The 16,136-nt window shown below is 35.2% G+C and overlaps 1 protein-coding gene across 1 annotated transcript in view; it reads left to right on the top strand.

The window, feature by feature from the left end:
- LOC107704958 (kinase suppressor of Ras 2-like) overlaps positions 1-16,136 on the top strand; it is an 85,610-nt gene that overhangs the window by 32,629 nt on the left and 36,845 nt on the right. Inside the window, exon 6 of the mRNA XM_016508046.1 lies at positions 10,100-10,275. Coding sequence (XP_016363532.1) covers positions 10,100-10,275 — 176 coding nt within the window. The remainder of the gene's footprint in view (positions 1-10,099; positions 10,276-16,136) is intronic.

Raw genomic sequence — 16,136 nt, 5'->3', positions numbered from 1 at the left:
GAGAAATGTAGCATTACATCACTTGCTGGATCCTCTGCAGTGAATGGGTGCCGTCAGTATGAGAGTCCAAACAGCTGATAAAAACATCACAATAATCCACACAAATCCAGTCCATCAATTAATGTCTTGTGAAAAGCAAATCGATCACTAAGATTTTTAACTTCAAACGGTTGCTTCCAGCTAAAATACGAGTCCTCTGTCTATAATATTGCTTTTTCTAGTGAAAAATCGTCTCATCTGAATCAGGAGAGAAATAAACACAGATCAAGCACCTTTTCAAAAACAGTCCTGAAAAGTTCTAAACACATGTTGAGAGGACACATCAAAAGAGGGACTTTTGAAAAAGGTGTTTTTTGTGAATGATGGATTTGTTTCTTGCAAACACAGCTGTTTTTTTTTTTTTTACTTCACAAGATGTTAATTGATGGACTGGAGTGGTGTGGATTGCTTGTGGATTATTGTGATGTTTTATAAGCTGTTTGGACATTTGGATGGCAGCAGTGCTGTGCAGTCATAAAACTGTGCTTAATAGTCTCACTCTTCAAAATGTGCTCGCATAGCTCATAAATTCACACAGCTAATTGAGTCCCACCCGTCACTATCTGAGTCAGGACAAACCCGCTCTGTGCCTTTCACAAGTCACAAATCATGACTCTAACACACCTGCACCTGCACTCAGATCTGGCTGAACTGGTTAATCTTATGAAAACACTCTGAAAAAAAAAACAGATTTGTGACATTATTTTTCTATATATATTTATTATATATATATATATATATATATATGGGCCATTCACTCTCATTCTTACATTTTCTGTATGTGTAATCTGTGTTAGGCTGTAAATTTCCCTTCAAAATGGGACCATTAGGCAAACCTCATCCATGTTAATGCCAGCCTTTTTTTCTCTGTCCCATTAATGAGTGGTCAGGTTAAAGGCATATAAGCACCAGTGTGGCCGGTTTTCCTTTCCCCAGTCTGGCCTTCGTAATGAGCCGCTCTAACCCTCCCTCCCGCCCAGATTGGAATCATGATTGCGAATTTAAATGAGTGTTTAAGAGGGCCTGGGCTTCAGTTGCATCCCTGCGTATCATTGATTTATCACAGCCGTGTCCTACTGAAGGGAGTCGAGCTGTCGGACACAAACCTGTCTGGAGACCCTGAACGAGTATCTGGAGACCACCTATATCAATGAATCAGCTCCCACCTCCTATCAGCGTTTCATCTCAGTTATACGTATGCAGTGCAGTCTGACGGAGATCTGAATTATTAGTTCCATCACAGTATGAAATGTTGCTCATTTAAAGAGACATGCAATGATTTATTAGATTATGTTATGAAATTCCCTTTTATGTAATATAGCTTTTCTGTCCTTATTAATTGAAAGAAATAATTCACCAAAAAAATGTATTTGCTCAAAATGTATTCACCCTCAGGCCATCCAAGATGCAGATTGTTTGTTCATCAGAACAGATTTGAAAAAATGTTGCATTACATCACTTGCTCACCAATGGATCCTCTGCAGTGAATGGGTGCCGTCAGAATGAGAGTCCAAACAGCTGATAAAAACACAATAATCCACATGACTCCAGTCCATCAATTAACATCTTATGAAGTGAAAAGTTGTGTAAGAAACAAATCCATAATTAAAGTGTTTTAACTTGAAACCGTCCCTTCTGGCCAAAATACAACATCAAAATCCACTGATATATTTGTTTAGAACTGTTTTGCTTGTGAACGGTGCTTGATTTGTGCATATTTCTCTCTTGATTCAGACAAGACGACTTTTTAAATGGAGAAAGCAATATTATGGATAGAGAACTCGTATTTTAGGTGGAAGCAACGGTTTGAAGATAAAAACATCTTAATGATGGATTTGTGTCTTACAAACATGCAGCTTTTCACTTCACAAGATGTTAACTGATGGACTGGATTGGTGTGGATTACTTGAGTAAATATTCAGCAAATTTTAATTTTTGGGTTAAACAGTTATTAGCCTTTCTTTCCCTTCAAAAATTCACCATGTCATAGTTACTGTTACTTCTAGGTGTTTTGAAAAACATATGTGTGAGAAATAATTAAATTATATTTTGTTAGCTGTGCTAATTGGCTTTTTTTTTTTTTAAATCTCTGGTTACCATGGTAAATTTGTGTTTTCATTTTCACAAAATTAATCGTAATCTCAGTTTTGTAATCTTGCATAACAGCACACATGAACATAAGTACACACTTTGTTCTCATTTACGGTCTGTGTTGTGAGTCTCTGGCTCTTTATCTTGAATATAAAACCTTGTTAAGTAGATAAATTAAAATGCCCCCCTGCTCCTCTCCTTCACCTCAATGACACATTTTTCCCTCCATTCTGCAGAGCAGAGTTGCAAATAATGAGCGTAGGTGAGGTGTAATGAAGCCTAACTATCCATGTTCCTCCCTATTAGCACTGGTCTTACTGAGGGGAGAGTCCCAGGCAGGCATTACGCTGCAGTCTCACATAACCAGACTAGCGGCATTAAGTCTGCTGCTCATTACTGCTTAGTCCAGATAAGAACTGCCCACTTAGGCAGAAAGACGCCATTTGACCAATATAAGTGGTCAGCCGCAGTTTGTTTCTTTAATGTGATGTTTATGGGCAGATATTTTGTGTATGTGAGTGTGTTTCTGTGTCTAGGGTTGTGAGCCATTCATAATTTAATTGAGAATACCTTCTGAATTCCAAACCAATTATAGAATTTAATTGAGGTAGCAAACAGTATATCTAATTGAAATTTAAATTTGAAAGGAGGTATTTCAAGTTTGAAAGGAGGAAAATTAATCTCTTCAAACAAAATGAATGTTGGCTTGACGGTCTTATTTGGACGTTGTAAAAAAAGTTAAAAAAGACTGAATGAATGAATGAAGAGAATGAATGAAGATGCTGGAAGAGGTGTTAGTGAGGCCAGCAGGGGGTGCTCACCCTGTGGTCTGTGTGGGTCCTAACGCCCCAGTATAGTGACGGGGACACTATACTGTCAAACAGCACCGTCTTTCGGATGAGACGTTAAACCGAGGTCCTGACTCTCTGTGGTCATTAAAAATCCCATGGCACTTCTCGTAAAGAGTAGGGGTGTAACCCCGGTGTCCTGGCCAAATTGCCCCCCTGGCCCTTGTCAATCATGGCCTCCTAATAATCCCCAACCACTTGATTGGCTCTATGACTTTGACTTTCTCTCCTCTCCACCTGTAGCTGGTGTGTGGTGAGCGCACTGGCGCTGCTGTCCTGTGGCTGCCGTCGCATCATCCAAGTGGATGCTGCACACTGGTGGTGGTTGAGGAGAGACCCCCCCACATGATTGTAAAGCGCTTTGGGTGTACAACAATACACAGTAAAGCGCTATATAAATGCATCATTCATTCATTCAAAAAAAGTTCAAAAAGACTGAATGATGGATGGATGGATGGATCAAAGATGGATGGATGAAGAGAAGATAGATAAATGGATGGATGCATAGAAGATGGATGAATAAAAGATGGATGAATGGTTAGACAATAGATGGAAAGATTCATGGATTGAGAGAAGACAGATGAATGGATGGATGGATAAAAGATGGATTGATAGAAGATAGATGGATGAATAGAAGATGGATGGATAGAGGATGGGAAGATAAAAGATGGATGGATGAATGGAAAGAAGATGGATGGATGGAGAGAAGCTAAATAAATGGATGGATGGATGAAAGAATGAATGGATGGATGGAGAGAAGCTAAATAAATAGATGGATGGATGAAAGAATGAATGGATAAAAGATGGATGGATGGGTAGAAGATGGATGGATGGATAAAAAATGGATTGATAGAAGATGGATGGATTGATTAATGGTTAGAAGATAGATGGATAGATGGATGGATTGAGAGAAGATAGGTGAATGGATGGATGGAAGGATGGAAGAATGGATGGATGGATGAATTGATCAGAAGAATGGATGGATTGATAGAAGAGGGATGGCTGGATGGATAGCAGATGTATGGATGGATAGAAGATGGGTAGATAAAAGATGGATGGATGGATGGATGAATGAATTGATAGAAGATGGATGGATGGAAAAAGCTAAATAAATGGATAAATGGATGGATGGAAGAATGAATGGATGATGGATGGCTGGATGGATAGCAGATGTATGGATGGATAGAAGATGGGTAGATAAAAGATGGATGAATGGATAGAAGATGGATGGATAAATGGATAGAAAATGGTTGGATGGAGAGAAGCTAAATAAATGGATGGATGGATGGAAGTATGAATGGATGGGCAGAAGATGGATGGATGAATGGTTAGAAGATAGGTGGATAGATGGATGGACTGAGAGAAGATAGATGAATGGAAGGATGGAAGAATGGATGGATGGATGGATGAATTGATAGAAGATGGATGGATTGATACAGGAGGGATGGCTGGATGGATAGCAGATGTATGGATGGATAGAAGATGGGTAGATAAAAGATGGATGGATGGATGAATGAACTGATAGAAGTTGGATGAATGGATACATAGATAAAAGATGGACGGATGGATGGATAAATGGATAGATGGATAAAAGATGGATTGATATACAGAAGACAGATAGATGGATTGATAGATAGGACACTTTATTTTCCAGAATGCTTTACCTTCTTTAAATGTCTGTGAAATACAATTCACTAAATACCCGTTTCCCTGTCATTATAGTTCAATTTTCTGTGTGCTATGGCCAATTTAATTTAAATTTCAGCTCATAAATTCAAAGTGTGGCAGTTCTTGACAGTGAGTAAGTGTGGTTTTGTGTGATTACTGGATTGTTTAATGTTTATAGAAAGATTGACTCAATTTGAAAATATTTATTGCTTTAAATTACTTTATTGAATAATTTCAATTGATCAAAGTCTGATTGTAGTCCTTTCAGAACCAGAGGAGGACATTTAAGAAGAAAGATGAGTCGAAATGAAACTGTAAAAGATAAATGGACAATTCTGTATCACTAAAGGCAGACTGTGATCTTTCTTTAATGATCATCATTAGTGGTGCTTTTGAAATAGGATATGGTTAATCTTATGTGTGTTTGTGTCACTGGCTGAGATCTTTTAATAAATTTACCTTTAGTTTCCACTAAAATATCTGTTTGTTTCATTATTTGTGGTGATTTTAAAGCAAAGTGACTATTATGTGCACGATTTCTCATGAATAATTGTTGCAGAGAAGATAATTGGTTTCCATTTGTGATTAATGTGGTAGAACTGGCATCTAGTTCCTTGCTGCTTGATAATTTTCTCTTTTAAATATAGTTTCTGAGGTTAGGAGTAACAGCATGTCAGGGTCTCTCCCTGTCACCTTTTTCGTGCTTGCGTCATGTTCCAAAAGCTTCAGTATCGCCTCACACTCACACTCACACACACCTTCAAGAACATCTGCTGTCAGTATGTGTCATATCCACACAGCATGTGAGGGTCTCTCCCTGTCACCTTTTTCGTGCTTGCGTCATGTTCCAAAAGCTTCAGTATCGCCTCACACTCACACTCACACACACCTTCAAGAACATCTGCTGTCAGTATGTGTCATATCCACACACTAATGCCTTCCGCACTTGGACACTTACATATCATTGTCATCAGTGACAGCATTGCCACACACGCACAAAACAAACAGATCATTTCCAAAAACCTTTGACAGCTCTACAAAAACAACACACTCACTGCGGCTGCTTTCTTTGACGAAGTCAGTAACCTGTGGAGTTATATTATTTTCCCTCCTGGAGAATATATTGTATCTACACTGAACAAAATTATAAACGCAACACTTTTGCAATCAACAACCTGATCAACTCTATGCGAAGGAGATGTGTTGCACTGCGTGAGGCAAATGGTGGTCACACCAGATACTGACTGGTTTTCGGACCCCCCCCGGACCCCCCAATACAGTAAAACTGCACATTTTAGAGTGGCCTTTTATTGTTTTGTTCACTATATATTGTGTATATAGTTCAGCTCATGAAAAATGGGGGCAAAAACAAAAGTGTTGCGTTTATAATTTTGTTCAGTGTGTATATACAGTGGTGGCCAAAATTATTAGAACACTAGCATTTTCACCAGCTAAAAATGGTTTTAAGTCAGTTATTTCTATCTTTTGCTGTAGTGTGTCAGTAGGCAATATCAATTTGCATTTCCAAACATTCATTTTGCCATTAATTGTAATAATCCAGTGAGATTTTTGATTGCACAAGGAGTCTGACAACAGCCAGTGCTTTGCCACACAGAGATCTCATCATCAACAGTCTGTCTGGAATGACATGAAGAAACAGAATAAACTGAGACAGACTAAATCCAGAAGAACTGTGGCAACGTCTCCAAGATGCTTCAAGAAACCTACCTGCAAAGAAAAGATTTAGGCACTTGTGTAAAAATGCTGTAAAATGAGGATGCTGTCAAAAATAATGTCATAAATAGATTTTCTTTATCAATTAACTTCTATTAACTAAATTAAATCAACATTTGGTGTGAGCATGCTTTGTGTTTAAAGCAGCTTTTGCCCTCGGTGCATCTGTGCATAGTTTTTCAGGGAGATTTGCAAATAGGTCTCTTGAAGCATCTTGGAGACGTTGCCACAGTTCTGTGTGCACTTTAAGCCCATATTCATTATATAACTGTAACTTGATGGATATATGGATTTCTAGATATATTTTCATTTTAACATTATTCATTCATGTGTGTGTATATGCATGTATAATTTCATTTTATTTCATTTCATTTTAATTCCATTCAATTCAATTAAATTATCTAATTTTAATTTAATTTAATTTAATTTAATTTTGAATTGAATTGAATTGAATTATTTTTTTTTAAAGTTCCCCCTAAAATTTCCCCCAAGTTCTCCCATAGTTCCCCCAAATTTGATACTTCTCATTCAAAAATGCATAATGACAGTAATGAAATTATTGTCATTAAAACATACTGTTTATTCCTCTAATCTGTAGGTCAGTAATGAAGCTTTATCAATAATATGGAAATAAGATTTTCTTCGAATTGGGGGCCTTTCTCAGGAAATGTCACATATGTGATTTGACTCAATTACCAGTTTTAATCAGTTAACAGCGCTATCTATTTTTGTTTTGTATTATTAACATTCATGTCAAACCTCACACTGTGTAATATGTTGATGCAAATGTCATATTATTTGACACTTTACACCTGACCTTAAACTTCAAGACAACACAATAAAAAAGCAAGAAGTGAAAAAAAAGAAAAGAAAAAGAGAGAGACCACGAAGTGAAGCAAAAAGCATGAACGAAAGAATGAGAATCTGTCATCAGTAGTTTGCTGCCAGTCAGTTGCTCTGCCTGTCACCCTGTTGATCCATCTTTATTTGCCTGTTTGTTTGTCTCCTGTTCTCCGACTCCCTTTTTCTTCGCTTTCGCGTTCACACACCTCACCGTTCTGCTTATTCCTGCACAATAAGAAAGCTTCTCTCACACACACTGTCAGTATTTGTCAAATCCACACACTAATGCATTGAGCTCTCAGAGACTTGCACATTATTGTCTTCGGCGGTAGACACACAAACACGCTCACAATGCACCAAAAATATCTAACCATTGCTGAACAATAAATTTATTTTTTCCCTTTTTTGGGCATAAAATCATTATTTTTACTAAAAATAATCTTCCTGTTAATGATTTGCATCGTGTTGTAAGTGTTTCCCTTTTAATTTGCTATTAGTTGACATCTCTCTGTCCTACTTCAAAGCTTCATAAATATCAATGCTTTTACCAATAGGACACCACAGGGTACACAGGGTAAAATCAAATCCAATTTGTTCTTTTATTACATTCAGAAGTGGGTTCAGTGAATGATCTGACCATTGAAAATCGCCAATCAGGGATGTTTTGATGCCCACACTTTTCTTTTGATTCAAGTCGAGCTCTTTCATATGGTGAAAACTGTTTTGCTGTCTAGTTACAAATTAATATTGGGGTTTCAAACACAAATTTGACTTGTGGAAGAGTCCAATCTGGCCCGATAGATGATTTGAGTTGATTGAAAAAAAGTGTAAAAAATTATTATGATTCAAACCATTTATTCTTTAGTTTAAGAGTTACAGCTAATTTGTTGTGTTGCATGTTAACGGGAAAGTTCACCCAAAAATAAAAATTATGTAATAATTGACTTGTTCCAAACCTTGTATGAGTTTCTTTCTTGCGTTAAACACAAAAGAAGATATTTTAAAGAATGTTGGAAACCAAGCAGCTGACGGTAGCCATTGACTTCCATAGTATTTTTTATCATACTATGGATGTCAATGTCTACCGTCAACTGTTTGGTTACCCACATTCTACAAAATATCTTCTTCTGTGTTCAACAGCTGAAAAAAAAAATCATACAGGTTTGGAACAGCTTAATGGTGAGTTAACAATGACATCATTTTTGAATGAACTATCCCTTTAAATCTTGGATAAAGTTTTTTTTAAACAATTGTAGTGCTGTCAAACGATTAATCGCGATTAATCGTTTGACAGCACTAAACAATGGTTTATATTCATTTCTCAATACCTACTGTACAGCCCAATAGCAGTGTCTGCATTTATAACGAACATTTGGCCAAATTCATCCTTTGCATTTACATATTTTGCATTAGTAGAAATGCACAACCCCTTTTTGCACATGGGACTGTTTGCCCTATGGTAGAATGGGTTGATTTTGAGAAATGTTCTGATGTTTTTAATGCATTTTGACATAAAATAAACTGCTGAGTGAAAGTGCATGCTGGAGGAATGTGAAGAATTTTGAAAAAAACTTTTTGTCAGTATTGAGAAATGCTTGTAAACGCGTAAAAACAAGTGGTAAAGCCTTTCTTTAGTTATGCAGGGCACTTGAACATACATGCGAACAAGGGTGTAGTTTTGCTTTGAACATTGGGGGGGTTGAAGTGTGAACTGTTTTAGTAGAGTCCTGGGTCATGCTCACTCATAAGGTTTATTTATTTGTTTGTTTGCTTATATATTTATTTTTGTGAAATGGTCTTTTGTGCTGTCATCTATGCAAAGTTGGTGCAATAAAGTAACATCATAGTTAACAATTACTTGTTTACATAGGATATATATACTGTATATATGTAATGTATTTTATATTATTTAGGCACTTATAGGCTATAGTTTGACAGAATGTTCTAATTCAACATGCCATGGGAAGTCAATCTAATTTAACATTTTCTCATATTGATATTATTTCTTACTCCTTAAAGGGGTCATATGATGCGATTTCAAGTTTTCCTTTCTCTTTTTTGAACATTAAAGCATGTCAACATATTCTGTTACACCAAATACACAAAATAATGATCTTTAAAAAAGCATCATATGACCCCTTTAACAGTTTGTCAGGCTCTTAATGATTTAATCTATGCCATCTTTTGGAATATCTGAAGGCCATGTACCACAGTTCTTAATTGTCGCATTTGTTATAATAAAACTAGCCTATTAATCATTACCAGGCCAATAATGACTCTTTTTTTTTTTTATTAATCAATATAGCATTTGTTATGAAGAAACAACCGCCTGCACATTTAGAACCAATAGCTACAACATGCCACAGTTGTAATATAAATCTATAGGAAAAAATCTATTCCCTTAACAGATTATCTAAAATAAATTCTACAACAAGTTAGACTAAATTTTACAGAATAAATAAGCCTACAATAAAACGTGATAAATTCTAGTAAAGGTGGTCATGAGTAGTTTAAAAAGATTTTAATATATGTTAGTGCTGGTTCAAGATTGTTTTCTCCTCTTTTCATCAGTCTTTTTAGTTTATTTGCCTTTTTTAGATACTGTTCCACTTTCTCCATAGCATTTTAAAGTGGCTGTTTCTCTAAATAATTCAAATAGATCACATATTTGACCATCAGCTTCGCGATGGCTCGCGCAATTCTTATCACGCTTCTCGAGCGCGCTGGTGAACGCGCGCAGAGTATACAGTGATTCGCGCGCCGTTCATGAACTGCGCTTCAGTCATATTGTGTTCTGAAACCAGATACAACATTGTAAACACTGTGATCGTGTCTTATTTTGGGCTCATTTGTTTTTCCTCTGACTCTCTTTGTAGAGCAAAAAAGAAGAACAAGCCGTTGAACCTGAAGATCCACAGCAGTGTGGCTGGAAGCTGTGAAAACCTGCCGACCCAGCGCTCTCCTCTCCACTCCGATCACTCACTCCGCTCCTTCTTTTTCCCCAATTTTGTCCCTTCGACACCACCGGTGCACTCCGACACCCCCTCAGCAAGTGAGTAGCAGCCATTAACCTCTTTGCAGGACAACACATTGTTTCAGTCCTACCTAAAACACAGATGATGAGAACATAACTCCATATATTATAGAATACTATACAAATGAAGATGAAGTCAACATGAAATCAAAATTGACCCATGATTGACTTTCTTAATACATGTTTCTGGTTTATATAAAAGTTAAAAGATAATATTTCATCAATTTTTTTCTTTATTTATTTTTTCTACACTTGATACATTCTGGTATTAATCACTTAAATCTTTTTTTATATTTGAAAAAAAATCTGCATTTAAAAAAAATTCTTTAAAAGAAAAAAAATCTTCACATCAGAAATATTTTGCCTAACTGAATTAAAATGGTTTGTAAATTGTTTCATGTTGGCTGCAATAGTTAGAAATTGAATTTCATGTAGACAGTATTTATAAGAAATATTCAAGAAATGCATCACATTTACTAATGTCTTTTTAATATAAGTTATTATACGCTAACATTGTATTTTGTTATTTTGTTTCATTATATATTGTTTCTCATTTTGAGACAAATCCCTGATCTGAATTTCTTTTTCGTAACATTGTTTTATCCCAAGTGCGCGTTTAAAGACATTCAAACGCTGTTGGTCAACATCGTTAGATCACAGCTAGTGTTGACAGATGTCTGATGACGCACGTCGTTCAATTACAGCTTTCTTTGTCGTTTTCTTCCACAATGCGACTTTCCTTCTCATCACGTATTAAAGGGCAGCGTCCCAAACCCACATGTGTCCCAGGACACCTGGCATCGTGTGGGTGCATATTGTCCAAGCCCAATGTCTTCTACACCGGGGGCCTCTTAGCGTGGGCTATTAGAGGAATAATGGGCCGAACGGAAGCCGTGTGTATGTGAGAAGACTGGGAATGACACAAGAATGACGCAAAGGACTGGAATGAAATTATCGTACAGATGGAGGGAAAAGTTTTGACTGCTTGTTTCCAGAATTATGAATGATAGACCCCCTCCAAGCTTTGGCAATCTGCTGTATGCTTTGTACATTGTACACTGTGGGAAATATCCGGAGAGGTAACTGTTAGGATGTTTTTCTTTTCATCATCCCGTTTGAATGGTTTTGACAAATTAATACTTAATTTAAACACATTTTTTGGCTTTTATTGAAATCCAACTACTGTTGAGCAGTGTTTTTTTTTTTTACTATTATTTATACTAAAATTATATTAATATTATATAATAATATTATTTTAAATTCTATTAATTTGAGTAATTCTTACTATAATTACTATTTGTAATTTTAAGTGATTTTTGTCACTTTTTTAAATATTAATATTTAGGTTACATTTATTTTTTATTTTAGTTTTTAATTTTTAATTTTTATTTATTTTATTTCCAATCAGTAATTTAAATTAATTTTAAATTTAACAATTTAGAATTACATCACTTGTTCACCAATGGATCCTCTGCAGTGAATGGGTGCCGTCAAAATGAGAGTCTAAACAGCTGATAAAAACATCACAATAATCCACATGTAATCCACACGACTCCAGTCCAACAATTAACATCTTGTGAAGTAAAAAGCTGCGTGTTTCTAATAAATCAATCATTAAGGCGTTTTTTTAACGTCAAAATGTTGCTTCTGGCCAAAATACAGTTTTCTATCCATAATATTGCTTTCTCCAGTGAAAAAGTCATCTTGTCTGAGTCAGGAGAGAAATATGCCTAGATCTAGCACCATTTATAACAGTCCAAAATAGTTCTAAACAAATATGTTGGTGGATTTTTCAATTATGTGTATTATGGTGGTTTTTATCAGATGTTTGGACTCTTATTCTGATGGCACCCATTCAGTGCAGAGAATCCAGTGATGTAATGCTAAACTTCTTTAAATCTGTTCTTATGAAAAAACAAACTCATCCTGAACTTTTCCTTTAAATGAAATTAGAAATGTTGCCTTATCTACTAACTGAAAGATGTTTTTGATATAATTAACAAAAATGATGTACCCAAACAACTAAATTCCTTCAGGCTTTTGGATGCAAGAGCTTGTTGCAAAACCAGATGAAAGATCATTATAGTTGAATTTCCGATAAACCAGTTGCAGGGCTATAATCTCATTGGGTTTGTGGCAGCCACTGTAATGGCATTACTTGCGTTCTGGACCTCCCGATGGGGCTCCAGGCCGGACGCGGTGGCAGTAACCAGGCCTCGCGAGTGTCGTCAGCCCTGGTTAATGTGTCTGCTGTTTTTCTGCATGTGGTGACAGTATTATTGTACACAGCACGCAACAGTTTGCCCAAGGTCTGTACTTCACGGTTTCACGTTTCTTGACATGCACAGAGAATACAAACAGTGTGTGCAATACTATGAAATGCTTACGTGTAGTTTAACTCTAGACATCACAACTGAAAGTAAAGAATAGGGTAGAGAAAGACAAACAACCCAGAGGATATTCATGGTGTTTGGATGTTGCACTTTCATAGATCATTCATAGATCATTGATACATTGGCAAGTAAATGCACAGTGTGTGATAGTTATTAATATTATTATTAATATTATTATTATTATGGCCATTATTATTATTTTGAACAGTCAAACGATTAATCATGATTAATCGCATCCAAATTAAAGATTTTGTTCACATAATATATGTGTGTACTGTGTATATTTATTATGTATATATAAATACACACACATGCAAGTATATATTTAAGGCAATGTTTATATATTAAATATATTTATATATAATATAAATTATATGAATATAAATATATACATGTAAATACATTGCAAATATTTTCAAAATATATACTGTATGTGTTTGTATTTATATTTACATAATAAATATACACAGCACACACACATATATCATCTAAACAAAAATGTTTATTTTGGATGCGATTAATTGCGATTAATAGTTTGACAGCACTATTATTATTGTTATCAATGCAAACATATTTTTAATAATATCAATATTAATATTATTCAACACCTTCTCCAAAATTTAGGGTCACATTTTGCACCTTATCCACAGCTTCACAACAGAGAGACACGTTTGGAAAGATACAACTAAGAAGACGTGGGAAAATAAACAAACAAACAAACAAATAAACAAACAAACAAACAAACAAACAAACAAACAAACAAACAAATAAATAAATGTTTTGTTTTGTTTTGCACAACTTCACAACAGAGAGACACAGTAAAACTTTCACTTTTGGACAGATAAAACTGAGAAGATGTGGGGGAAAAAACAAAAAACAACACGCATTAAGTTGAAGGAAATAGTACTGTCAAAATATATGTGTTTTTAATTGTGATTTGTGCAAACGCATCACACGTTTCCTTTGCTCTCCATTTAATTTCATTACTTTCTAGAAAGTTTGAGGACTCTTTACTCATTTACATATATTCTAAAGAGATTGTGTCAGCTTCTAGCTATAGAACTAATTTAAACTACTGTACAATTTCTTGGCTGCGACAGTTTATCCTCATGACACAAAGATGCAGTGCAGCACTTTTATAACATCATTTATCAGGCTGTCAGTCAAATCCACAGAATTGTTTAAGAGCAGGTCAATAGCAGGTGTTAAATGTACTTAACGTCACTCATATTTCCCTATTGAAAAAAGCCTCTCAGCTGAAATCTTATAAAACTAAATCTAATAATGGTGCTTTGTAGTGCTTTGGAAAAGACTGAGAGGCGAATCACTATGTTAGTCATTGTTTTACAAACCATTTTGTCTGCCTGTTTGTAAGATGCCTATGGTATTATTTACGGTATATCACTAACACTGGCATGTGATTGGTCGATCGTGACAATTGGCCAACTGTTGCTTCATCTGGCATGAACAAACTCTAGTTTGTCTTGTCATGTCTAAATTTGATAGTTAATTGAGCGATTGAGTCAACACGGTGGTTTTTAATGACTGTGTGTTGGTTTAAAAAGAGAAAATGAGAAACATATGAATGGTAGCTTTGGTATTTTTAGCAATATTTGTGCTGTAGTTTGTTTTTTACATGCACCAGTTAAACACACATTCACCTGCTTTGTAGTGATGCTGGTTTGTATTCACAAGTAAGTAGGTCTGTTTGTGTGCCTGCGGATAAAACATCCACCTGCTGTGAGATGATGTGAGTTTGTCAGGTAAACTTTTAACTCGAGTCTAATGAAAGACTGCTCCATTTCTCTCTGTTTCTTCATAGGATGAAAGGATTTGATTTACATTTAAGTAGCATGTAAATGCCATGGTATAGAAATATGGTAATCATTCTATATTTGATACAGTCCTTGTACCTTGCTGCCGCCACAGTACTTTTTTTTTTTTTTTTTTGATGTATGCTGAAGTTTTTTGTCAGTTGTTGAATCATTTTTCAGTTGGCTTTTCTTTCAGTTTAATCCTTACAAATGTATTTGATTATTATAGTGAATAAGATTAGTTTCTGTTTTTTTTGTTATAATTTGCATCATCTCTTTTAAAACTTTGAGCGGTAACCATAGAAACAGGCAAGCAAGGGTTTTGTCTAAAATTATCACTGCAGTGTTATGTAGTTTATGCTACTTGTTTATAACATTTCTTTTTACGTATTAATATAACACGCTTTAATTATTTTTTAAATAATTTGTATCATTTTTAATCAAAATGCATTTATTTATATTGACATCAGTGCTATTTTAGTATTATTTCAATGCTATTATTGTATTTATTAATATAGCTTTTGTTTTTATCTTTTCAGTTTTCATTTGAATTTTATTTTAAGTTTTAGTAAATTGTGCTTTTGTCATTTTTATTAGTTTTCATTTTTTGAAATGTTTTATTTAGTTTAGGGGGTTTCATATTTCTATTTAGCTTTAGTTCTAGTAATTTTAGTACTTAAACATATTTTATTTCAGTTAGTTGCCAAGTTTTATTCAATATTTTTTATTTCAGCTGTATTTCATTTAACAAAAATTATTTTAGTAGTTGTATTTAACAGTAACAACACAAGTTGACTTGCACATCTTTGATTGTTAAGTACTAAATTGATGCATATATCATATATAAAGATATCAATAGTGAGACCAGCTTCTGTTTTTATAATGAAATGCTTCTATATTTCCAGGATGTTTAATTCTGAGAAGAGCTTCTTAGCATGAGAACAAAGCATAAAAATAACATTTGTTTTCATTGTCTGAGCATTGAGCATTGAAGGTATCATTGAAATAATCAGAATCAGAATCAGAATCAGAAAGAGCTTTATTGCCAAGTATGTTTGCACATACAAGGAATTTGTTATAGTGTCACAAGCTTCCAGTACACGGAGACAACAACAACACACAGATAATAAAAATGAGATGTGAATAAATATAAACCACAAAAAAAAAAGAATAAATTGTATGTACAGGTGTGCTATAGATGGAATAGGAATAGAATAAAATAAAATAAGTTGTAGGGATGTACTAGGGTTTAGGGTGATAAATAGGTATAAGGTTATTGCACATACTTTAATTGCACAATGGGAGAACATTAACTGTTCATGAGGCAGATTGCCTGGGGAAAGAAACTGTTCTTGTGCCTGGCTGTCCTGGTATTCGGTGCTCTGTAACGCCGACCAGATGGCAAAAGTTCAAAAAGGAGATGGCTTGGATGTGATGGATCCAGAGTGATTTTCTGAGCCCTTTTCCTCACTCTGGATGTATACAGTTCTTGGAGGGTAGGCAGGGGGGCACCAATAATCCTTTCAGCAGTCCGAACCGTTCTCTGTAGTCTTCTGATGTCTGATTTTGTAGCTGAACCAAACCAGACAGTTATTGAAGTGCACAGAACAGACTCGATGACGGCTGAGTAGAACTGCTTCAGCAGCTCCTGTGGCAGGTTGAATTTCCTCAG

This window comes from Sinocyclocheilus anshuiensis, unplaced genomic scaffold (genome assembly GCF_001515605.1).
Source record: "Sinocyclocheilus anshuiensis isolate Anshui unplaced genomic scaffold, SAMN03320099.WGS_v1.1 scaffold117, whole genome shotgun sequence".
NCBI lineage: Eukaryota > Metazoa > Chordata > Actinopteri > Cypriniformes > Cyprinidae > Sinocyclocheilus > Sinocyclocheilus anshuiensis.
Note: the sequence above shows the minus strand (reverse complement) of the source record. Positions and strands in the feature narration are given on the sequence as shown.